The following is a 25,672-nucleotide window of genomic DNA, read 5'->3' on the forward strand; positions in this document are numbered from 1 at the left end:
ACACACTTTCTATGCTATGAGAGGATCAGACCAGTCCCTAATATCCAGATGCCTATGTAAATTCCCATTTCCCATACTTGCCTCAATGATGACTAAGTATCTTTTTAGATCTGAAATATGTTAGCACAGTACCTCTTTTCCCACACTGAAATTGCTATTGCTGTAGGCGTTCTTTAAATTTTTATGTTTTTACGTGGAGACATGCTGAACAACATTTATGTACAAATGTCTACACGCTGGTACAGTTCTAAACAATCACTTTAATCGCCTGTCTTCTGCTCTACCACTATACACAGTATATGATTTTCTAGAGAGGAAAACCTACAAGCACACAGTTAAAATGCTAATATTCAGGCTAGATGTTTTTTAGTCTTGCCCTCATTGGTCACATAAACTAATGATTCATACAATGTTTAACTTCTTTGAGTCCGTCTTGAGCTATTAGTACAGGCAGAGTTGTGAGACCTTAGACACATCTGACCAAGTCTCGTTGGGTGTGGGAGTTACTAAATCCAATACAAGACAATGGCAGGCATGGCATTGCAGTTACTGGGCTTCTTTATAGCCCTTATTGGTTTTATTGGAACCATTATTGCCACTGTACTCCCTCACTGGTGGAGAACTGCTCACGTTGGCACCAATATTATCACGGCAGTGGCATACATGAAGGGCTTGTGGATGGAATGTGTATGGCACACCACTGGAATTTACCAATGCCAACTCCACCAATCCCAGCTGGCACTTCCCCGTGATCTCCAGATTGCACGAGGTATGATGGTGACATCCTGTGTCCTTTCCATCCTGGCATGTGTTGTCTCTGTGTTTGGCATGAACTGCACCCAATGTGCCAAAGGGTCTTCATCAAAGAAGATGATTGTAATTCTTGGTGGAGTCACCTTTCTCTTCTCTGGTCTTACATGTCTTATTCCGGTAGCATGGTCGACCAATGATGTTGTCCAAGACTTTTATAACCCAGCACTCCCTTACGGGATGAAGTTTGAAATCGGCCAGGCTCTCTATGTTGGCTTTATCTCAGGAGGCCTGACCATTATTGGCGGAATTATTCTTCTCTTTACGGCATGTCAGAAGAACATTGATCAAGTTCCCTACATGCACCCGTCAAACAACATAAGGAGGGTTCCAATGAGCAGGCCAACACCGGTCCATAAAAGTGGTCATACGCCTACCTGGTCTTCTGCATCGCGCCATGGCTACCAGATTGGAGACTTTGTCTGACTGGAGAAGAATCACTTTATCCATCTCTGTTCTAGAACTTTATTTATATCCATACAATGTTTACTGTATATTTGGTACAACCTAGAAGTAGATGGACTTGTAAATATGTAACATTGTGTCACATTTTATAATAATTTATTAAGCGCAGAGTGCACGTGGATACATCCTGCTGCTCTCCATAAGTAGTAAGTCCGGTGGACATTCTCAAATTTTCCAGAACAAAAAATAAAAAAAATTGAAACCGTCAATTTTTGTGTGTGTGTTGTTCTGGCAGTAGAGTAACATTTAGTGATGCTGTATCAGTGCTATGTGATCTTATACATGCACATCTCAGTAACTTGCTAAGTATTTGTTTTTTTGGGTTCACCATAATTAGGGATGTAACTGTGGATTGCAAAAATTGCAGTTGCAACCAGTAGCTGAGGCCTAGAAGTCCTTCTAAGCGTGAGGGGATCTGTGCTAAAAGTGACATGGTGACAAAGTTTTGTATTGGGGTCCTGAACCTTTACTCTGCATTCCTGACAATGAATGTGGGTGGGACTTCAGGAAGATTGACAGATGCTACTGTAAAACTGTTGCTCCCGTTATGCAATTGTTATGCAACACCTGTAACGTGTTATTTTATGGACAAGCCAAACGTTTAATAGGCTTCCGAGTCTATAAATCTTTGTGTATCTATCAATGAAAAGAATTTTACCACCCCTGCCATGAACACGTATGGTTATCTATTAGAGATGAGTGAACCTCGAGCACGCTGGATAGGCTGTATCCATATTTTCCAGGCAGCCTTAGGGCTGCATCCAACTCCAGCCACCAGTAATCAGATGTAGAGCATTCATGTTTGGACCAACCCAAGCATGCTGGAGTTGTGCTCATCCCTTATGTCTATCTATGTGCCATTTACAGCATCTCAAGTCACCCTAAAAGCTATACATTCAGTGTAACTTCAGCAGTCTGGGAGGAAATTAACAGTCATGGCCTTCGTATGGTTTGTACAGTCTACTTAATTACTAACTCTAGCTTTTTCAAAACACCAACATTCTGGTTGTTATCCCTGTAGATATTCACTCGGTAGGAGTCTTGGCTCTTAGTACCTGCTACTAGACATCTACACAATATGAGTTGTATGATCTGCTATAGGTAGACAACTATTTTTCTTGACCCAGGAAAACATGCCTTTGACTTGTACCCATGGCGGTTCACTTTTAGTAATACCTATGCTATGACACCAGCTGCAAACGTTTATCTAAATTGCTTTAAAGAACCCTGATATTACAACTCCTCTGAGAAGCCATGAAACACATGATCTATAATTCCTCATTGCATCATTTAAGATTTACCAGTAGGATCCCCCTTGTCCAGGATCCTCATCTGCCAGATCATCTAGTTCTGTCACCTGATATGTCCTAGCTACATGTGAGCGGATCACATCATTGAAGTTTGTGATTTCAGTCCCCATTGCTTTCCTGAATGACAGGTCTCCATATAACACATGAGCCCTGCTGACTGCTCAGCGGTTTCCTCTAGTGGAAGCATCCTAACAAAGGACTGATCAGATTAATGAATATCTATCGACCTACCTACATTATATATATATATATATATATATATATACATACACACACACACACACACACACACAGTGGTGCCTTGGGTTACGAGCATAATTCGTTCTAGGACTGTGCTTGTAATTCAAATCCACTCTTATACCAAAGGAAATTTTCCCATAAGAAATCATAGAAATGCAGACAGTTGGTTCCACACCTCAAAAATAATTATTTATTTTTCTTAATAACATGTAAAACAAATGAAACATTCAGAAACAGCAGAATATGTGATATAAGTTACTGTACAGTAATGGAGAGGATGGGAAACACAAGGGCGGACAGAGACTGCGGGGAGCATGAAGGAATGAGCAGGACAGATGTGGGCACATACATGCAGCACTCTCTGTCCAGGGAGAGAGGGGTTACAGCTATGAAGAGATTACCTCCACAGTCCTGTCCCCTGATGTAAGCCCCAGCCTGAAGTGGATCTGCTATGATTTGGAAGGTGAGGAAAACTTCCTGGGTCAGAGTACAGGGCTGTAGACCCCACTATGCAGGCCATACCTCTCCCCCACTCACCCTCCCACCCAGTCCAGGGAGATCTTAAACCAAAGCAATGCTCTTAAACCAAGTCACAATTTTGAAAAACTGTGAGCTCTTAAACCAAGTTACTCTTAAACCAAGGTACTACTATATATTACTGTATATATATTCCCCATTTAGTATTTTACATTCAGTCCTGGTTACACTGCTGCTATTGTAAAAGCTATATACACCATGTGTTTCTTTAAATGTATACAGTACCACAGGTCTTTTTCTCACGGAGTATTTGTGATAACCTTTACTTCATTGTAATATATATCACCTGCATGCTCCATTAGGTCGCAGTAATAGGGCAATCCACTTATGCAGGCTCAGCCATTAATGATTTCAGATTAGTTAATACATATCTAATCCAGGGGGAAACCCCAGAAGACGCCATTTTATAGTATTTATAAAGCTATAGTTAGTAAAATTTGCCTTATACACATTAGACATATCATTAAAGGAGTACTCCAGATGAAAAAAATATTTTTTAAATCAACTGGTGTCAGAAAGTTATGCAGATTTGTAAATTACATCTGTAAAAAAAAAAAAAAATCTTCCAGTACTTGTCAGCTGCTGTATGTCAAACAAGGCTGGGATGTTAGGTTGGTAATGTAGGCGTCCACCTGGAGACTCACCACTTGATAGCTGGTGCTAGCACCCGAAGATCCTGGGCATATGTCCTAGAACACTGGTGAGAAGCACTGTTTTTAAATACAAGCACACTCTTAGGGCATGCAGAGAGTTGAAAGCTATGATAGAGCTATCAACCTACTGTTGGCACCTTTCTGCCTACTGGGGGGACCTGTCTACATACTAATAGTCATTTACTTATAGAGTTACCATTAAAGGGGTACACCAGAGGTGACTGGTGTCAAGGTCAGAAAGTTAAACAAATTGGTCAATTACTTGTATTTAAAAAATCTCAACTTTCCACCATTTATCCGCTGCTGTATGTCCTGCAGGAAGTGGTGTCCATTCTGACACAGTGCTCTCTGCTGCCACCGCTCTCCATGTCAGGAACTGTCCAGAGCAGGAGAGGTTTTCTATGGGGATTTGATACTGCTCTGGACAGTTCCTGGACAGCGGTGGCAGCAGAAAGCACTACTTGCTACAGGACATACAGCAGCTGGGAGCCAGAGTTACAGCAAGTGCAAATGGCAAAACAATGTATAGAGTTCAGATCCATCCTTACATAAATGGTTAATGCACCTATAGGTTAATAAAGGTCAATCCAAATAAATGAGAGTAGACTGAATGATCCTAATTAATTCTAGATGGGAAATTCAATAGGGAAGAAAAAGGGGGAGGGGAAAGAAAGCCAAAACAACTGTCCAGACAGGACCCATCCTCAAAGGAAACATTGGAGCACAAGTAAAATTATAATAAATCAGCAGAATTCTTCACAGATTTCCAATGCCTGGCTATTGCCAAGTAGGCTGAGGTAAGCATGTGAAATGTTATTGTGGGGTTACTTGTGGTTTACCCTCAATCATCCCCAATCTGTTGGAGGTGTGGGATACATATAGGCATTTTATTACACATATGGTGGACTTGAGATTGAGTTATTTAGGCTGTATTCCCACCGTCCGTGTTCCGCGAGGAATGCCTGTAACTGAGTCTCCCCCGCCCGGATGTGATAAGATGCTGAGAGCGGGGGAACTGTACTCATATGCACCGTGCTGTAATGAATCAGCGGCGCAAGGTGCTGTCATTACAACACGGCGCATATGAGTACAGTTCCCCCGCTCTCAGCATCTTATCACATCCGGGCGGGGGAGACTCCGTTACAGGCATTCCTCATGAAACACGGACGGTGGGAATACAGCCTAAATAACTCAATCTCAAGTCCACCATATGTGTAATAAAATGCCTCTATGTATCCCACACCTCCCAACAGATTGGGGATGATTGAGGGTAAACCACAAGTAACCCTGTATGGAGTATAGTACCAATCGTACAATAACTTGCAGGAAGCTTCAAGGTGATTCACACATGTAGACACTCTGGAGGGGAGTGCATAGATGAAGTCCCATTGATCAGCGGTAAACGTTGTCTTAAAGTGATACTGTATCCACCAATCCATCCACCCCCAAACTGCTGGTATCGCCTGTTTGATGAGAGTCCTTCCCGGTCGTGTCTTTTAAAATATGCCTGGTGTCTTGGTTAGGGTAAAAAAGTTACCTTTTAATTTACAGCTGTGTCATACTGGCATGGCCTAAAGTGTTTGTGCCCCAGGCCTGCGACGCCTCTCCTTTCTTCCTCCCAACCCTCCTTTTAATTTTTTTAAACCTAACCAAGGCACCAGGATCATTTTAGCCCCCAAAGCCATATTGTGGTTATAGGCCTCAAATATGCCCTTCTGTACTTTAGAACCACTGTAGTAGTAAAGGGTAGATAGGAGGTCCCATTTCTTATTTAGTGAGAAGAGCAGGTGCCATCACTGCAAGTACTTTAATCGGTCGCACCAGGGTACAGTAAACAGACATTATATTATTAAAAGGCCATAGACCATTCTCATCTACTATACCACCCAATACCCGCTGACATCCATGCAGCAAAGTCAGCATTTGGAACAGTGATTTGTACAGCCTGAAGTGGGACATTCTTGAGTCTAAATAAACACATCTTGAGAGGAAAAGTTTTCACCCCTCACGCTCACCATAGGTAAAGGGGACTCCCGGAAGGAAGGTGCCACATCTGCAGCCCAAAGAAGACTGGAGAATTTTTAATAGAAGTCATTTGCAAATCTGTATAACGTTTGACACCACTCCATTAAAAAATATTTTTTTTTTTTATCGCAGGCTTATTTTTGTGTGAAATTTATTAAGTGCAAAAAACTTAAACAGGAGGAAAGGAGGTAGGCAAAAATTCCGTGCAAGTTTTAATTTTTGCGTAACAATTTATCTGATAGGACGGCACAGTTAGGCGCATAATAAAAAAAAAAATGGAACATGCAAATTTTACTTCCCAAATACTGTGATACAAGAAAATAAGCAAACAGGTTTTTTTTATTTTTTATTTTTAAAGCCTTAAAATATCTGTGTCATATTTTCAGTGTAACAGAATACAGTACTGCAGCCCAAGAGAAAACAGCCCGGGCATTAGGTGAAGTAGACACCCACCTGGGGACTTACCACCTACCTGTCTTAGAGGGGGTACAACTGATGGTGGGTGCAAGAACATGGACATCCAGCTTATTTTCTCCAGAATACTGAGTTAGCGGCATTAAGTTTTTTTTAACTGTATGCAGTTATCTACATAATGAGGGTACCCTTCTGCCTGCTGGGGGGACCTGTCTACCTATCTATTTTGGGGACCTACTTGCATACTGGAAGTACCTATCTACCTACAGGGGGCACCCACCTACTGGTCGAGTGGAGTAACTTGAGGAGAAACGATTAACTGCATCTTGTCCCTACAGAGTCTAGTGACCAAAAGACATCCACACTACCTTTACCCACATGACTTCCTACCTACAGCCCCTGTAAGGTGTGCTGTGAAGGGGTGAAGAGTGCATACAGAGGTAGTAAACGGAGAAGTGATAGGACAGAAGAAGAGAACACACTCATTGGTCTACAGATCCATGGGACATACCAATAAACAATAACCCTTACAGTTCTGCAGCTGTGCATCAACTAAGCATATACACTTACAACAGCGGCATCTTGTGGCGAAACTTTAACACTACTTCATCACCACCGACACACAAAAATGTACAGGCTTTTGTGAAGGGTATAACCCATCATGGGACACCACAATTAGACAACCCAAGCTGCTTAAAGGAGGTAGTCCAGTCAGGCCCCCTTTTTCAGAGGGCCCAGGGAAGGGGTGGGTGAAAAAAAACAACAACACCCTGGCTCTTGTGCTACGGCTTACGCCCGCATTTTGCTGATATGTGGGCGCTTCCTGGAATTGAGACGGGACTTGAGGAGTGACGTGGTAGGTTTTCTTGGCTATGTAGTGGCAGAGGTGGGGCACCTCTACAGCCAGTGAATGGCTGAGTGGTCCTGCCATGTCGCACCTCAAGTCCTGTTTGAATACCAGGGAGTGGCCGCACACTGGGGCCAGAAGCAGCAAAATGCAGGCAGCAGTGAGGGAGGTAAGTGAATGTTATTTTTTTATTTACCCCTTTCCCTGGGCATTCTGGAAAAAAGGGGGCCTGGCTGGACTACCCCTTTAATGAATGAGCACTGATCTTGTGGATCGGTACTCATTAACAGAGCCTATAATATAGCTTAGTAATTGCATGGCCAGGGCTGCACAAACAATTGCTAGACTGTTCATGCGCCCATTTGCTTCAATCAGTTGTCGTCCGTACATCCCCTATTACATGGAGAGATGTTTGACCTCTCTGCACCCTGTAATGGCTGATAACAGTGAACAATAAATTAAAATAGATATCCCTATAATGCCTCCTGTATTATAAGTTATTTACATAGATATTTTACTTGTGCCGGTATAAGACAGATCCTGCATGCCCAGAGCATAGGCGTATTTCATGCCATGGAGAGGCCGTAGTACAGTGTAGGACTGCCCTGTGAATGAGGCCACCATAATGTGGTGGGGTAGTTTACACCATTATTGCATCATTATTTTTGTGGAAGTTTTTTTTGCAGTTTGAGGGGGGGGGGGCTGCTTTTAACTATTTTCATGTCTGTAGTGGGTCTGTATCTTGCCATTGCGGTGAGCTGTTGCATTTTTGTGTGTTCTTGCAACTATAGATATTTTATGGTCATTGTCTCCCGCACTTATTTATAATTTCTTTTAGATAGGCTTTCTCTGTAAACCCCTCATAGACATTACATGATCTTTCCTTACTTGTCTCATGTTGACTGTGTACTGCCCCCATTGGGGACTTCCAGCCTTGTGAATGCTCCCAGCACCACATGTTACAGCCAAGCATGAATGTTAAATTCTGATTTACGTCCTGCCTGAGAGCTGACAATACATAAAATGGTGTCACTGCAACCCTGCGGCAATAAAGCAAACAACAAAACCAACAATGACCTGCCCAGGGAGAAAGGCCTATACATGGCTAATTGTCAGCAGCGACAGCTGATATGCCCACAGGACCCAGAGAGTATTAAGTGGCGACAAAAATCAAATGGAACTTTATGTGAAATGATAAACTTTTCCAGCTGACTAATTATTATATGATCACCGTTTCCAGCCCATTGCTCCCATTTAACGTTTCCTCTTAAACTTTTACATTCGAGCCCTGACTTTGGTATTAGCCGCCTCCTGTGTCTGGCTACTTTCTCCGCTCTCAAAGAAAATATCATGCACGGAGAAGTGAATATGGTGCTATTCTCATGAAACTCAGCACTACATTAGGCCGAGGGTAAAGTTAATACCCTTATAAACCTGAATCTACCATCTGTTGAGCCTTGGCCCACCGGCCAACTCAAACAAGCGCAAGAGCCCTCCAGAGATCCAGAGCTGGGAAGTTGGGCCTAGGAGTTACGTACTAAGACCTGGCTCTTCCTCAGGTAGACGTAACACCTCAGTAGTAAATCTCTCCTGGTCTCACACTCTGTCCTTGCTGCTGTAACAATCTTAGTTCATCCTAATAGTGAAGCTTCATAGGCCAGAGGGCTCTTGGCGGGGGACGGGACAGACAGAGAAGAAACAAGGCTCCCAAAGAAAGGTGTGAAAATCGCACCTTCCATTTTTCAACAGAAAGGATCCACAACGGATGACTCTCCTGACGTGAAAACACAAGCCAAGTCCTCGTTCCAATAATTGGTATGTGTAAAGTAATTTAAAACATAGAAGTGACGAAAAAATCTGAAACATATGTTTCGATATGGGAATAATTTGTCATTTTTCATTTATACATACGGTGCTGGATCAAGGTCTGTGGCTATTGTATGGTATGGCAGGCAAGGCACTTGTTTTTACCAGGAGGAAAAGTTACAGTAAATAAAAAGTAGCAAAATTAAAGGAAACGAAACAATGCCAAGCATCTGTACTTACAGTGCTTATATAATACCACTAAACTGTGTGTGACACTTACCTGGGGAAGAGATAGCACTGGGATGCACTACACTGGGGACCTTGTGTCCTGGCATCATGTAGATGTTACTGTGACATGTACCACCTACCTAACCATGGTACACACCAAGTGGCCCCCATCATGGCAACGGGACCCCTAATGACAGCAATAATGGCTGCAGACAATAAGGAACAGCATAAAGAGATCAAAGTGGTAACTCAGCCTCCAGATGTCAGATCTCAATCTGATCGATCATCTGTGGGATGTGCTGGAGAAACAAGTCCCATCCATGGAGTTCACACCTCACACCTTACAGGATCTACAGGAACTAATGCCGTTTCAGCTTCTTGGCGCCGATACCATAGAACATCCTGAGATGTTGGCTAAAGTTGGGTCGTTGGGGGAAATGGGGGCTACACAAAATTAGGTGGTTTCAACGATAAAGGAGAGTCTGTAAGTCGCAGCTCTGACTCCTGAATTTTATCAGGACTGACTCCGTCACCTGCTCCTTCATAAATTTATTTATCACACTGGCTCAGCAGCTTCTTCCTAATGTCCTACATGATCCTGGGGCGACTTCTGAGGGAATAAGGAAAGATATAAAGAAGCTTCTCCTCGGGGTGTGTGTGTGTGTGTGTGTGTGTGTGAGCGTGCAGTGGATGCAGCCAGTCTAATGATATAGAGGGGTCACACATAGGCCCACATCTATCAGTTCTCTGTCAGTGTCTGCACTCCTGAAACATTGCAGCCCCACAGGAACTACCCGCTCAGCCAGTCAGTGACTACAGCTGTGCCCAGCCTCACTCACCGATTGGCTGAACAGGCATTTCTGAGTGGGGCCATGACATCACAGGATTGGGAGCGCATTGCACGTTGCACTGTGTGTGTGTTTGGGGGGGGGGTTACGGGGAGAAGTAAATATGACTTCTTTATTATGAACCCACCACCCCCTGTCCCACACTGTTGCCCAGAATACCCCTTTAATTTCTGCCTCTCTCTCTTACACACAGCCTGCTGCAGCCATAGCATAAACACACACAGCCTGCTGCAGCCATAGCATACACACTCTCTCTCATACACACACACACACACTGACACAGCCTGCTGCAGCCATAGCGCGCGAGCGCGCACACACACACACAGCCTGCTGCAGCCATAGCGCGCGCGCACACACACACACACAGCCTGCTGCAGCCATAGCGCGCGCGCGCACACACACACACACAGCCTGCTGCAGCCATAGCGCGCGCGCACACACACACACACACACACACACACACACACAGCCTGCTGCAGCCATAGCGAGCGCGCGCACACACACACACACACACAGCCTGCTACAGCCATAGGGCACACACACACACACGGCCTGCTGCAACCATAGGGCACACACACACACACGGCCTGCTGCAACCATAGGGCACACACACACACGGCCTGCTGCAACCATAGGGCACACACACACACACGGCCTGCTGCAACCATAGGGCACACACACACACACGGCCTGCTGCAACCATAGGGCACACACACACACACACACGGCCTGCTGCAACCATAGGGCACACACACACACACACACACACACGGCCTGCTGCAACCATAGGGCACACACACACACACACGGCCTGCTGCAACCATAGGGCACACACACACACACACACACGGCCTGCTGCAACCATAGGGCACACACACACACACACACACACAGCCTGCTGCAACCATAGGGCACACACACACGGCCTGCTGCAACCATAGGGCACACACACACGGCCTGCTGCAACCATAGGGCACACACACACACACACACACAGCCTGCTGCAACCATAGGGCACACACACACACGGCCTGCTGCAACCATAGGGCACACACACGGCCTGCTGCAACCATAGGGCACACACACGGCCTGCTGCAACCATAGGGCACACACACACACAGCCTGCTGCAACCATAGGGCACACACACACGGCCTGCTGCAACCATAGGGCACACACACACGGCCTGCTGCAACCATAGGGCACACACACACACACACACACACACAGCCTGCTGCAACCATAGGGCACACACACACGGCCTGCTGCAACCATAGGGCACACACACACGGCCTGCTGCAACCATAGGGCACACACACACACACGGCCTGCTGCAACCATAGGGCACACACACACACACACAGCCTGCTGCAACCATAGGGCACACACACACACGGCCTGCTGCAACCATAGGGCACACACACACACACGGCCTGCTGCAACCATAGGGCACACACACACACACACGGCCTGCTGCAACCATAGGGCACACACACACACACACGGCCTGCTGCAACCATAGGGCACACACACACACACACACGGCCTGCTGCAACCATAGGGCACACACACACACACACGGCCTGCTGCAACCATAGGGCACACACACACACACACACACAGCCTGCTGCAACCATAGGGCACACACACACACACACGGCCTGCTGCAACCATAGGGCACACACACACACACACACACGGCCTGCTGCAACCATAGGGCACACACACACGGCCTGCTGCAACCATAGGGCACACACACACGGCCTGCTGCAACCATAGGGCACACACACACACACACAGCCTGCTGCAACCATAGGGCACACACACACACGGCCTGCTGCAACCATAGGGCACACACACGGCCTGCTGCAACCATAGGGCACACACACGGCCTGCTGCAACCATAGGGCACACACACACACAGCCTGCTGCAACCATAGGGCACACACACACGGCCTGCTGCAACCATAGGGCACACACACACGGCCTGCTGCAACCATAGGGCACACACACACACACACACACACAGCCTGCTGCAACCATAGGGCACACACACACGGCCTGCTGCAACCATAGGGCACACACACACGGCCTGCTGCAACCATAGGGCACACACACACACGGCCTGCTGCAACCATAGGGCACACACACACACACACAGCCTGCTGCAACCATAGGGCACACACACACACGGCCTGCTGCAACCATAGGGCACACACACACACACGGCCTGCTGCAACCATAGGGCACACACACACACACACGGCCTGCTGCAACCATAGGGCACACACACACACACACGGCCTGCTGCAACCATAGGGCACACACACACACACACGGCCTGCTGCAACCATAGGGCACACACACACACACACGGCCTGCTGCAACCATAGGGCACACACACACACACACACGGCCTGCTGCAACCATAGGGCACACACACACACACACGGCCTGCTGCAACCATAGGGCACACACACACACACACACACACACGGCCTGCTGCAACCATAGGGCACACACACACGGCCTGCTGCAACCATAGGGCACACACACACACACAGCCTGCTGCAACCATAGGGCACACACACACGGCCTGCTGCAACCATAGGGCACACACACATGGCCTGCTGCAACCATAGGGCACACACACACGGCCTGCTGCAACCATAGGGCACACACACACGGCCTGCTGCAACCATAGGGCACACACACACGGCCTGCTGCAACCATAGGGCACACACACACGGCCTGCTGCAACCATAGGGCACACACACACGGCCTGCTGCAGCCATAGGGCACACACACACACAGCCTGCTGCAACCATAGGGCACACACACACACACACACACAGCCTGCTGCAACCATAGGGCACACACACACACACACAGCCTGCTGCAACCATAGGGCACACACACACACACACACACACACAGCCTGCTGCAACCATAGGGCACACACACACACAGCCTGCTGCAACCATAGGGCACACACACACAGCCTGCTGCAGCCATAGGGCACACACACAGCCTGCTGCAACCATAGGGCACACACACACACACACAGCCTGCTGCAGCCATAGGGCACACACACACAGCCTGCTGCAACCATAGGGCACACACACACACAGCCTGCTGCAACCATAGGGCACACACACACACAGCCTGCTGCAACCATAGGGCGCACACACACACACAGCCTGCTGCAGCCATAGGGCACACACACACAGCCTGCTGCAGCCATAGGGCACACACACACAGCCTGCTGAAGACATAGCGCACACACACACAGCCTGCTACTGCCGTAGCATACACCCTCACACACAGCCTGCTGCAGCAATAGCACACGCACTCAGACACACACAGCCTGCTGCAGCCATAGGGGGCACACACAGCCTGCTGCAGCCATAAGACACACACACACACACACACACAGCCTGCTGCAGCCATAGCACGCACGCACACCTGCAGCCATAGAATACTAAACTACTTATGGCTTCTCCCCCTCCTTCTCTATATTACACAGGATATCTTCATATTACACTGATGCTTATATACAGTCATCCAGCATCCAGGAAGAGAACAGCACAGATCTCCCCCCACACAATGGACTCTTCCAGCTCAGAAACAAACTGCCAAATAGTGACCGACAACTTTTCCCCGACCACCCTTACGTAATAGGGCCAGTGTCCTATTAGAATGTTGCTCATAAAATATATTGATGTGCAACACTTATAAAATTCATATCAAAACTCAATTATAATTTTTTAAAGATTTTTTCCGACTCCAGCCAAAACTAGCTCAGACTCCAACTCCACAGCCCTGCATCTAAGAGGGTGGGAACTGACTTGTTCCAGCGATGGCTTTGGTATCAGTGAGCGTTATACAGCGACCTATTGTATCAGTGTCTGTAATGGCAGATTGCACGGTTAGGGGCTAGATTTTGAATACCTGTGGCAATGAAACAATAGAAGGGCTATGGTCCTTATTGTCTGTATAGTATATAAAGGAAAGGTGGTAGTTGGAGCTAGAAGACACATGGGAGGATGGATTGTAATGAGAACTTCACATGAATGGAAAGGGTGGAAAAATAGATAGCAATGTTATATACAGTATAAGCTCAATGTAGTGGTTGCACTGGGTACTAATCTAATATATTATAGATAATTCAATAAGTCCCATTACTCTATTAAGAAAGATTTGAATGGAAGTCTTCTAGTTTTAGATCTTTCTTTTTTTTTGTGACGTCTGTGTAGTGGAGGATTGTTAGGAATCAGCGCCATCTTTTGGATATATTTAATAGTTTGCAGCCCTGTGATATGCATTATTCATAACAGAAATCCTTCTGTTTCCAAATCCTTTAAATCCACGGAGGAACAGTCCACCTATACTAGTTTATTCCTTGACTGGAAATGGATATAGTTATAGGAGGTAACATCTACATTAAAGGGAATGTAAAGTTATAAGTCAGAAGCAATTCACTTTCCATACTGTGGAACTCACTGATGACTGTGGCTTCATTATGCTAAGCACTGACAGGGTATTAGTAAAGCATTGCAGGATGACTTGTTATGAAGACTAACTTGTCATATAACAGCGTCAGATTGACGGTCACTGGGCTGTGCAACCTATAGACTGCATTAATTATGTCAAATATGACATCAAATATGAAGCATAATATGGGTGCAAAAGTGCATATGTACTCTGCTTATGTGAATTGCACTTAAAGCGACTCTGTACCCACAATATGACCCCCCCCCCCCCAACCACTTGTACCTGTCGGATATAGGCAAAAATATACAAGAGGAGGATCAGCTCATCCGATATGACATTGTTATCCGGCTCCAGGCTTGTGAAGGAGATGGGTGGGGTGCACGAGTCCTGGCGTGTGCTAAACGCTAGATTCAAAGGGAACTAGTAGGTAGGTTGTGAACAGGTCAGCACTCCCAGATCGTGAAGATAAAATTAAAACAACTTTTAATTGCAAATATTCATTAAAACCAACGAGTTTCGCGCTGCCGCGCTTAATCATGGTCGCATATAGGAATAAGAAAACCGATGAGATTAAAAGCTAGAAAGAACTAATCCAGAGTCCATACGTCATGGCATGCAAATTAAACAAATGCTTGCTTAATTAAACAAATGTGGAATATGCGTCACTGCATGCTAATATGGCTGGTATGAAATAAATGAATTAATTTAGTATAAAAACACTTGAATGAGATAAGGATCATAAATGTGGTACAAATATATAAAGCTGATTGCAAATAAACAAAATATACCAAGAGAAAACATAGATTACCCATAAGTCCCAGTTCACACTGTTGTTGTGTGAGATTATTTGTAATGGAAAAGCAAGTCATTTTCTTGATGGGACCAACGGTTCCAACGGCGGGTCCCGCATCGCGGCGCTCCGATCCCCGGTTTTCAGCCACTTCCTGGTGTCTGACGCCGCCAGAGACGCTACGTCTCAGGTCCACTCAGCCACTCCGTGAAGGAGGCGGGATCCGTATCAAGTCCGCTCAGATCCCACCTCCTTCACTGAATGGCTAAGCGGACCTGAGATCAGGAACCGGGGAGGTGAGTGGACGTCTTTTTCCTCAGCCACCCCCTCCCAAAAATGTGCCCCCCCCCCCGCCGGAGTACCCCTTTAAGTTGGCAGGTTATACACTCGATCACATATTACATGGTGAGAGTTACAGTTGATAAAATCCTGTACTTTGTATGTGCAATTGTTTCTACTGTCTTTCTCGTAGTCTTCATTGGGGGACACAGATACCATGGGTATAGGCTGCTGCCACTAGGAGGCGCTGACACTAAGAGAAACAAAGGAAGTGACTCCTCCTGAGCAGGATATACCCGCCCACAGGCACTGAGCTAAACCAGTTTGTACAAGAGCAGTAGGAGAAGTCAAGAACAGGTAAAGTAGGAATAACACCAAAAACGGAGAAAACTACCATACCGAGGAAAAACCCCAAAAGAAAATGGGTGGGTGCTGTGTCCCCCAATGAAGACTACGAGAAAGAGATTTTACGGTGAGTAAAAAATCCTCTTTTCTCGTGCGTCTTATTGGGGGACACAGATACCATGGGACGTCCAAAAGCAGTCCATGGGGTGGGAAAGATAACCGCTAGACAAGAGCGCTTGGTGAGAAGGCACAGAATAGCACCAACACAACCATCAACTAGGAATAGAGCAAGGGTTGATGCTGAATGCGTCAGAGAAAACCCCGACAGGTCCGCAGCAAAGGAAAAAGTGTCTAGTCCCTGGAGCAACGTGCTGCACGGCAGACAGAGTGGGTTGTGTCCGTCCTGGAAGCCAGCAACATGATGTAACATCGAGTCCAACAGAACTAGTAGGCTAGATGTGGGGAAAAAAAGCAGACGCCCAGCCAAGTGGGTGACCACAGGCGGCAGGGACTTACTCTGAGGTAGAACAGAATAAAAGGCAAATACAACCATGACGGGAGAGACTGGAAAATGTTTCATGGCACATAGAGGTCTAAGGCGTCAAATAAAGGAGAGAGAGGACTGAGAGTCTCTCATAGAAGGTGCCACATGAGATGCAGGAGAAGCTGCGTCCTTGACTATGGAGCTGGGAAGAATGGCCAGGCTGAAAGCTCCATAGGCCTAGGAGTACAGTCTTCACTGAGAAGACAAAACTTGAGCACAAGAGAAGCCATGGCCTATGATATGAGTTATCCCATCTGAGAAACACATGTTAATAAGAAGAATAAAGCTGTCCAAGCATAATGCAGTCCAGGGAAGGAAGGAGCTGGAGGAAGGAAAAACAAGATCAGAATCTTGAGTAAGTTGTCCTGGAAGGAGTACAGTAGTACCTGGTACCCCGCAGTGCCCGGCAGAAAAGAGGAGCAGAGGAAAGCCGGTAAGCCGGGGAAAAAACAACTCCATGGGCTGTTAGAGCCTTAGAAAGGAGGTTAATCATATAAAACACTCCACTCCAAGGAAGCCTAGAGGTACTCGAGAGCCTGGAGTCCCAGAAGAAAACTGTCAAGGGAGGTCAAGGTAAGGCTGATGGGCATGGGAGTTGTCACAGGACAATGGGCACAACAGGTAATACATAGACTAGAGTCCATATGTAAACTAGATCCAGAAACCAACGCCTCAAAGGGTGAGCAGAGACGTTGCTTGGTAAGAGCAGAACAGCAAATGTAAGTCCTGCCAGAATGGGCCAGTGAACAACCCTGTTTCCAAGGAGAGGAAACCCTTAAGGGATTAAGTTCTCAAGGAATCCACATGGGAGACAACATAAGGGAGGGGGATGGCCAGTCAACAACAAGACCAAGGACAAGGAATTCAAGCAGGAGTGCTCATAGAGGCCAGTGAGGGTCAGAAACCCACACCTGCCTGTCGGAAGAAGCTATTACGGAATAGCAGTCCTCAGGAGGATACTTATACTAAATATTCCATCCTCCTGGAGGAGGGAAGGGCTGCTTGAAGATTTTCTTACTGAGTGGTAAAAAAACAAAACCAGGATGGGGGGGTCATGCACAACAGTGCATTAAGCCAGGGAGAAGGAGTAATGGTGTAAGCGGGAGCACTGCAAAACCCTGAACTGAGAACAATGCTTCATAGTCCATATGACCAAGCAAGGACACCTGGAGAAGCTAGACCACGAAGAGACCATACACCTATGCTTAGGACGGTAGAGAAACAGTGCAGGCAGTAAACAGGAAATCCTCACCCTGTGAGACTGCAGCTGCCTAAGAGAGAAGACTAAATACTTGCCATGTTGGCCATAGGCAGATGCAGAAGGAGAAGTCCTAAAGTAGCACTGTGATGGTCATGTAGGCAATTGATGTCCTACATACACCAGGGGTAGAAGAAACCCTTTACTGTTTTACCTGAGGAGCCGAGAGGCCTCACTTCATCCAGATCAAAGAGGGGACGGCCTAAGCAATTCAAGCCATACTACTGGGGAACAGCCAGCGAGACAAATGCCAGAACATGGTAGTTATGCCCAGACAAAGGACAGAAGAACTACCCTGACAGTACCAGGATGAAATAGTGACCGGATCTGTATGCTGCCGGCCACTCAGAGGACCAGAGTATGAGAGTCCAACAGTCCGGGGGCAGGTAAAATGAGGGGTCCTGTACCTCGTGTAGTGGGACACGTAGCAGGATGCTTGGGCTTTAGAAAGGATACAGCCCAAGAGGAATACAACAAGGTTACGCTGCCTGAGAGCAGGTAATGAGACTTGTTAGTGGAAACATATAGAAGACAACATGGTGTAGTAACAAGTTACCCCATGATGATCCCCTGAAGTGACAGGCACAGATCATGGAAGTCCTACGAGGATGAAAGGTAATATACAGGGTAACACGAGCAGACTAGCTGCAAGCAGTAAGTAACAGAAGACCAGCATTCAAGAGATACAAATACCTGGACTGGAAACAGGTAACGTGCCTGGTCAGACCTGTAAACAGAAGCCTACAGTGTGTTCCCTGGGAGCAGGGAAGAGATTAGGACTGTGTCCCTATGTAAATGAGGACTGGATACGAGAACTGCCCAGCATCACCAGGATAGTGAGCAAACCTGAAGGTTGTGTATTACATCGTGTAACAGAATACCACAATCTCTGCACACCGAACTACAGGTAATGTAGTTGGAGCCATATCATGCAGCAGAGGGCAGAGGTCTGAATAACCTTGTACCACCTGGGAGGGGGTAACATGTCCAGTTCTATGTCTGTGACATCATGTAGTAAAGGAATCTATGTCATGAAGATGAGAGGCAGGTCTGAAGCACCGCCCGCTAATGGGTGAAGTGAGTGACAGGACTGGAAGCTCTGAGTAACACCGGAACAACGACTGGCAATGGGTGATGAGTCTGGTCCCATAACCTGTCTAACAAACCATGTAGCAGACGGTTCTGTTGTGAGAGCACAGGAACACAGCATAGTAATAGGTAATGTGTCTGGTTCCATGTCCTGCTTGCGACATCATTTAGCAAAGGATTCTGCCTCAAGAACACAGTAGTCCCCTTAGGAACGGTAATGTGTCTGGTCTCATGTCCTGCTTGTGAAACCATGTAGCAGAGGGTTCTGCTCAGAGATAGTTTGTCAACGAGTAACGTGTCTGGTTCCATGTACATACCGTGACACTGTGTAGCAGAGGGTTCTGCTCAGAGCACAGATACACTGTCTGGAAACAGGTAACGTGTCTGGTTCCGTGTACTTACCGTGACACTGTGTAGCAGAGGGTTCTGCTCAGAGCACAGATACACTGTCTGGAAACAGGTAACGTGTCTGGTTCTGTGTACTTACCATGACACTGTGTAGCAGAGGGTTCTGCTCAGAGCACAGATACACTGTCTGGAAACAGGTAACGTGTCTGGTTCTGTGTACTTACCATGACACTGTGTAGCAGAGGGTTCTGCTCAGAGCACAGATACACTGTCTGGAAACAGGTAACGTGTCTGGTTCCGTGTACTTACCGTGACACTGTGTAGCAGAGGGTTCTGCTCAGAACACAGATACACTGTTTGGAAACAGGTAACATGTCTGGTTCCGTGTCCTGCTCGTGACACCGTGTAGCAGAGGGTTCTGCTCAGAGCACAGATACACCACCTGGATAGCGGGTAACGTGTCTGATTCCATGTACTTCTCGTGACACCATGTAGCAGAGGGTTCTCAGAGCACAGATACACCACCTGGATAGCGGGTAACGTGTCTGGTCCCGTGTCCTGCTCCTGACACCATGTAGCAGAGGGTCCTCAGAGCACAGATACGCCACCTGATAGCGGGTAATGTGTCTGGTTCCATGAACACCTCGTGACACCATGTAGCAGAGGGTTCTCAGAGTACAGATACACCGCCTGGATAGCGGGTAACGTGTCTGGTTCCATGTACTTCTCGTGACACCATGTAGCAGAGGGTTCTGCTCAGAGCACAGATACACCGCCTGGATAGCGGGTAACGTGTCTGGTTCCATGAACTTCTCGTGACACCATGTAGCAGAGGATCTCACTGAGGGCACAGAAACACTGTATGGTGATGGGGAATGTGTCTGTGCGTATGTGGTTGGAGGGGAACCAGAGTGTCTGTATATAAGTATTAATGTAATCTTATATATATAAAATCTGACACAGAGGTGTCAACCAGCACCAAAAATGCTGGATCTGCAGACCAAGGGTTGCTGGAACATTATATGGAACATTGGCCATAATAAAACATGATGCAAGCCATTCTCATATATGTAATGGTGTAATAACACACTTCCACCAGTAGGTGGCAGGAGAGATGCATCAAGTGTCCCAAGCTGCTGGAATAGAAGGGCAGTGTGTGTGGTAGCTCCATCAGGAGACCGCGCACACACACACACACACACATGGCAGGGGGAGGGGGAAGCAGCATCCCTCAGTGCAGGCTCTGGAGAGAGCCAAAAGGGGGAATGCCACGGTCCGCGCTGCACCCGAAAAGGGGCGGGGCCTACCGGGAGGGGGCGGAGCATCTTACTGTGAAGGCTCCACCGAGAGCCACAGGTAAGATTAAGGTGGGATGCTGAGGCCCACCCGACTCCCGAAGGGGGCGGGGCCTGCCGGGAGGGGGCGGAGCATTCCAGTGCAGGCTCCACAGTTAAGAAAAAAGGCGCAATTCTCCGGGCCGCGCGGCACCCGGAAGGGGCGGGGCTTACCTGAGAAGGCGGGGCATCCCCAGAGCAGGCTCCAGTGAGAGCCAAACATAATGAGAAGTAATGAAGAGGGCCGCGCAGCGCCCGAAAAGGGGCGGGGCATATCAGGAGGGGGCGGAGGTAGCCCTGTGTGTACTCTGGAGAGCCACAATATAGGGAAAAAAAGGGCAGGATGCCGCGGCACCCGGTAAGGGGCGGGGCTTAGGGAAAAGGGGCGGAGCATCCTTTAGTATGGTCTCTAGAGCCACATGAAAAGGAAAAGTGCGGGAAGCTGCGGCCTGCGCAGCACCCAGTCAGGGGAGGGACATCCCTCACAGTGGCACCCAGAGAGAGAGACACTAATAAAAATAAAATGGTGGAGAGGGCTGGCCTGCTACCGACTGAGGGGAGAGGAGCATCTGCCTGGGGAGGGCTGCAAGTGACTGGAGAGGGAGAGCTGCCTATGTGGAGTAAAATGGCGGCCTGGGAGGGAGGGCAGGGGGAATATACTCACCAGGTAGGAGCACATACTCACCCAGTCGTCTTCAGCCGGTGGGTGCCTCACCTTAACGCGCCAAGCTTTGGGGGGCGAGGCGGGAAGGGGCTGTGCGGATACAGAGTCCGCAGAAAGGCGACCAGATAGTCAGACTGATCTGGGGCCCTGGTGTCACGTTGCCGGCCGGTGGCGACCGAGGGGTCACAGCCCATTTACATTTATGGTCTGTTCCCTGGTCGCATAGTGGGGGGATCAGGGTGAGTTTTAGATAACCCACCGTGCCCAAGAATCCATAGGACCTAGAAGGAAAAAGAAATCTAACTAACTAAACATAAAGGAAGAAACTGGTCTGGAGAACCCAGACCTGTGTCTGCCTCCTACTGACACTAAGCTAAACTGGTTTAGCTCAGTGCCTGTGGGCGGGTATATCCTGCTCAGGAGGAGTCACTTCCTTTGTTTCTCTTAGTGTCAGCGCCTCCTAGTGGCAGCAGCCTATACCCATGGTATCTGTGTCCCCCAATAAGACGCACGAGAAAGAGTTTCTGGTGCTCATATCCTTAGTATCAACAAGGGTGCGGGCTTCAGCTCATCGGGAGCCGCCAAACACTCAGCTCAGCCCTAATTAGATAAGACAGCAGGAACTTACACACTGCTCTCTGTCTCCCTCTGGGTGCAGGCCGGGTCGGGGGAGGAGACGCTGTGGATGGTGCTGCTGCTGTCTGTGTTTGCACGGCGGGAGAGGATTGTCAGGAAGTTCCTGCTGCTCTGTTCTCTCTTACCTGCAGCAACAGGCTCTGGAGCCCTCCGCTGCCCCGGGCCCCTGTGCTGCCGAATCCTCATCCTAGATGCGTTCTCCTCACTCCCTTTTGTTATGTTCTGGCCCTGATGTGCCCCGCAGCCTCAATCACATCCAGTGCAGGCAGTGCATCTGTAACATGCAGCCTGCGCCCAGGACACGACAGAGGGGACTGAGGAAAACACATTAAAGATGGGGAAGCAGGTGACTGATGACCCACATTCCTCCCCTTGTAAAAATATCCCAGCAGCGGCCCTCCACTGGTGATGAAGCAGGACAGAGACGGAGGGCCACGGCCAGTTTTTCAAGTAGTTTTTTTCTTGACTCTTTCCAGGTACCCCCTCAACCTGCGGCACGTACCCCCTGGGATACGCGTACCGCAGGTTGAGAAACACTGGCATAGTGGATCTGTCGGCTCTCCTGTGTGGTGTAGCATAGAGGATCTGTCGGCTCTCCTGTGTGGTGTAGTATAGAATAGTACTTCTTAATTCCAGTCATCATGGCCCGCCAACAGCGCTTTGAAGACACTAAGGAAATCCTCAATACATGACCTGTTGGTGGGCCATGAGGACGGGAATTGAGAAGCACTGGTATAGACTATACCTCAGTCCTCAGGCCTCACCAACAGGCCATGTTTTGAGGATTTCCCATACAGAGGACACCTGTGATAATATTTGATGCACTGATTATAATTATATCACCTGTGAAATACTAAGGGGATCCTCAAAACATGACCTGTTGGTGAGGCCTGAGGACTGGAATTGAGAAGCAGTAGTATACACGGCCCAGAACGGTATTTATTGTCAGGCGTCTGGAAATGTATTGTTGCTATTGGCAACCTTGGACAGTCTGTATTAGGGCCTATGTATTTGCTGCTCTTCTGTAGCTCTCTTGTAGTAGTATTGTTTTCTGCTATGTATTTATTCAATATGATATGTATTAATTGCTAATACAAGTGTTGAGCTTGATCAGTGCTCCTCCCCTGCAACCTATCACACTCTAGTGATTGGCCAGGGGAAAGCTAGCTCCGCCCACCATCTACCCAGAGGGGCTGTGCGGTCTCATCAGTGACAGTTGGTAGTCTGGCATTGCCGGGGTCACATCTAACCTCCCTGCATCACCTCAGTAATCCTGTCAGACTCCATCCTCAGCCCCCTAACCTGTTTCCAGTCAGCCATAAGGACTAATACGTGTCTTCAAAGTCTCCGCAGGACATCCTCTGTATTTATTAGTGCCTGCTGTCAGATTGGTGAAGTGATAGAGGGTCTCCCATTCATCGTCCACATCTTCCTGGCTTCCAAGTCAGTATGTCCATGCGTCTTCCTCCTACATGATAGTGAGCGTCGACAGCGTCAAGTCTCTTCAATAACTTCAAGTAGCTATTCACACGTACCTTATAAAGGTTGGAAAACCGCAAAGTCCCTGGAACAGGTCTGTTTACTTGAAGTCCTATTTATCCACCAAGTCTAAGCTATAGTAACCAAGGTAACCCTCCCCCTGAAGCTAAGGACTCTGATCAAGCTAACAGTTTGCCATCATCAGATGCCCCTGTATTGGATTGTATATAGTTATCCTTAAAGTAAAGTCTTGATATACTTTCACCGCTATTGTGTGAAGACTTATTAAAAATTATATGTCCCTGCGTGTATGCTGAAGAAGACAAGGGTCCCAGCACCCTCGGACCCCACCGTGACAGGAAGGTTTCAGAAGGGGAGCCCTAAGGTTGCACTATTCCACATAGCAACACAATACCTTCAGCATATCACACCACATACCACCAAAGGGACATGATAATTTTCTTGGCGTCACGCATAGGACATTAAAGATGTGTCCTGTGTGATGTAGTACAGAGGATTTGTTGGCTATCCTGTGTGGTGTAGTATAGAGGAGGTGTCCTGTGTGATGTAGTACAGAGGATTTGTTGGCTATCCTGTGTGGTGTAGTATAGAGGAGGTGTCCTGTGTGATGTAGTACAGAGGATTTGTTGGCTATCCTGTGTGGTGTAGTATAGAGGAGGTGTCCTGTGTGATGTAGTACAGAGGATTTGTTGGCTGTCCTGTGCGGTGTAGTATAGAGGAGGTGTCCTGTGCGGTGTAGTATAGAGGTGTCAGCTCTTTTGCATGGTGTAGCATAGAGGATCTGTCAGCTCTCTTGTGCGGTGTAGTATAGAGGACCTGTCAGTTCTCTTATGCAGTGTAGTATAGAGGACCTGTCAGCTCTCTTGTGCGGTGTAGTATAGAAGACATGTACATTTACATCAAATATTTGTCCATTTGACCTCTAATGATGTTTCCTTATCAGGTTTTTTCTCTTCAAAAGTCTCACACTTCAAATTAGTTTAGGGTTTCAGGAACATTGCTGCAGCTCCTCAGGCTACACAAGTATATTACCACATTAATGACCTCTGAATTATTCCACTTAAAGCTCATTCCCACCATTATATGAATATTTGGTGGGGAGGAAACACTCCATTCACACCTTACAGAGGTCGGTGAGGGTTAACGGTAGAGGATTAAAATGTAGACACCAAAACATATTATAAGTAATACAATATATCCTTCTAACTTCAAACTAACAAGTTTAATTACACTTTTTTTCCATGTAGCAAAATAGGCCTGAAATATCAATAATACATTAACTATGCGAATGGAAAGATTTACACATCAGGTGAAAGATATTATGAACATACATATATAATATACATAAGAATACTAACAGAACTGCAAAGAAAAACCACAAAGTTAACAATTTACAGAAGTGAACGCTTATTGCTACCTTGTGAGGCAGAGTTCATACTCCGGTTTTGACAGAGTTTATGCACTAGAGCTAGGAATGGGTCCAAAACCAAATGTAAGGATCAATTCTGCTAACCATATACCATCCTCCTAACCATATAACAACCAATCACGGTTCATTCTCTGAACTGCAATGGAAAATTAAAACCAGATTATGACAGCTTATTATGGGCTTTAAAAGGGTTTATGTAGGAATATATAAAAAAAAAAAGTCCACTTTCTTCCAGAAACAGCACCACTCTTGTCCTCAGTTTGGGTGTGAGTTTTTCAGCTCAGTTTTATTAATGTGAATGGGTATGAACTGTAATACCACACACAACCTGAGGACAGGGATGGTGCTGTTTTTGTAAGAAAGTAGCTGTGCTTTTTCTAATCCTGGATAAGGCCTCTAATCTGGTTTTGGACAGTCTTGATGCACAAGGCACAGTGGCTGCATTCTAAGGTACAAAGTGCAGGATACAATATACAGAGAACTAGCCAGGAATACAGTGAAATATTTCTACATGCTGCAAAGACAAAAAGGTAATTCCCACAACATCGGGAGAAATGTCTCTGGCCTTAGACCAGGGAAGGGAAACCTGTGGCCCTTCAGCTTTTGCAATACCATTACCATCCTGTCCAGGCATGATGGGAATTGTAGTTATGCAAAAGCTGGAGGGGCGCAGGTTCCGCATCCCTGCTGTAGACACTAGATGAGTCAGCAGCTCCATCCTTTAGCAGCAGGATCCTTCAACAACAGTGCAAACCTCTGCAGCTGGACCTACCCGTCAGTT

The 25,672-nt window shown here is 47.1% G+C and overlaps 1 protein-coding gene across 1 annotated transcript; it reads left to right on the plus strand.

Annotated features, from left to right (window-relative positions):
* The first annotated feature begins 525 nt into the window (after positions 1-525).
* CLDN14 (claudin 14) lies at positions 526-1,236 on the plus strand. Its single transcript, XM_069946203.1, has one exon. The coding sequence runs from the start codon at positions 526-528 to the stop codon at positions 1,234-1,236; it is 711 nt and encodes a 236-aa protein (XP_069802304.1).
* Positions 1,237-25,672: the final 24,436 nt, after the last annotated feature.

Source organism: Dendropsophus ebraccatus, chromosome 11 (assembly GCF_027789765.1).
Source record: "Dendropsophus ebraccatus isolate aDenEbr1 chromosome 11, aDenEbr1.pat, whole genome shotgun sequence".
Classification (NCBI taxonomy): Eukaryota; Metazoa; Chordata; class Amphibia; order Anura; family Hylidae; genus Dendropsophus; species Dendropsophus ebraccatus.

Coding starts and splice junctions, on each gene's coding strand:
- CLDN14 (XM_069946203.1), top strand. CDS start 526: ATGGCAGGCATGGCATTGCAGTTACTGGGCTTCTTTATAGCCCTTATT.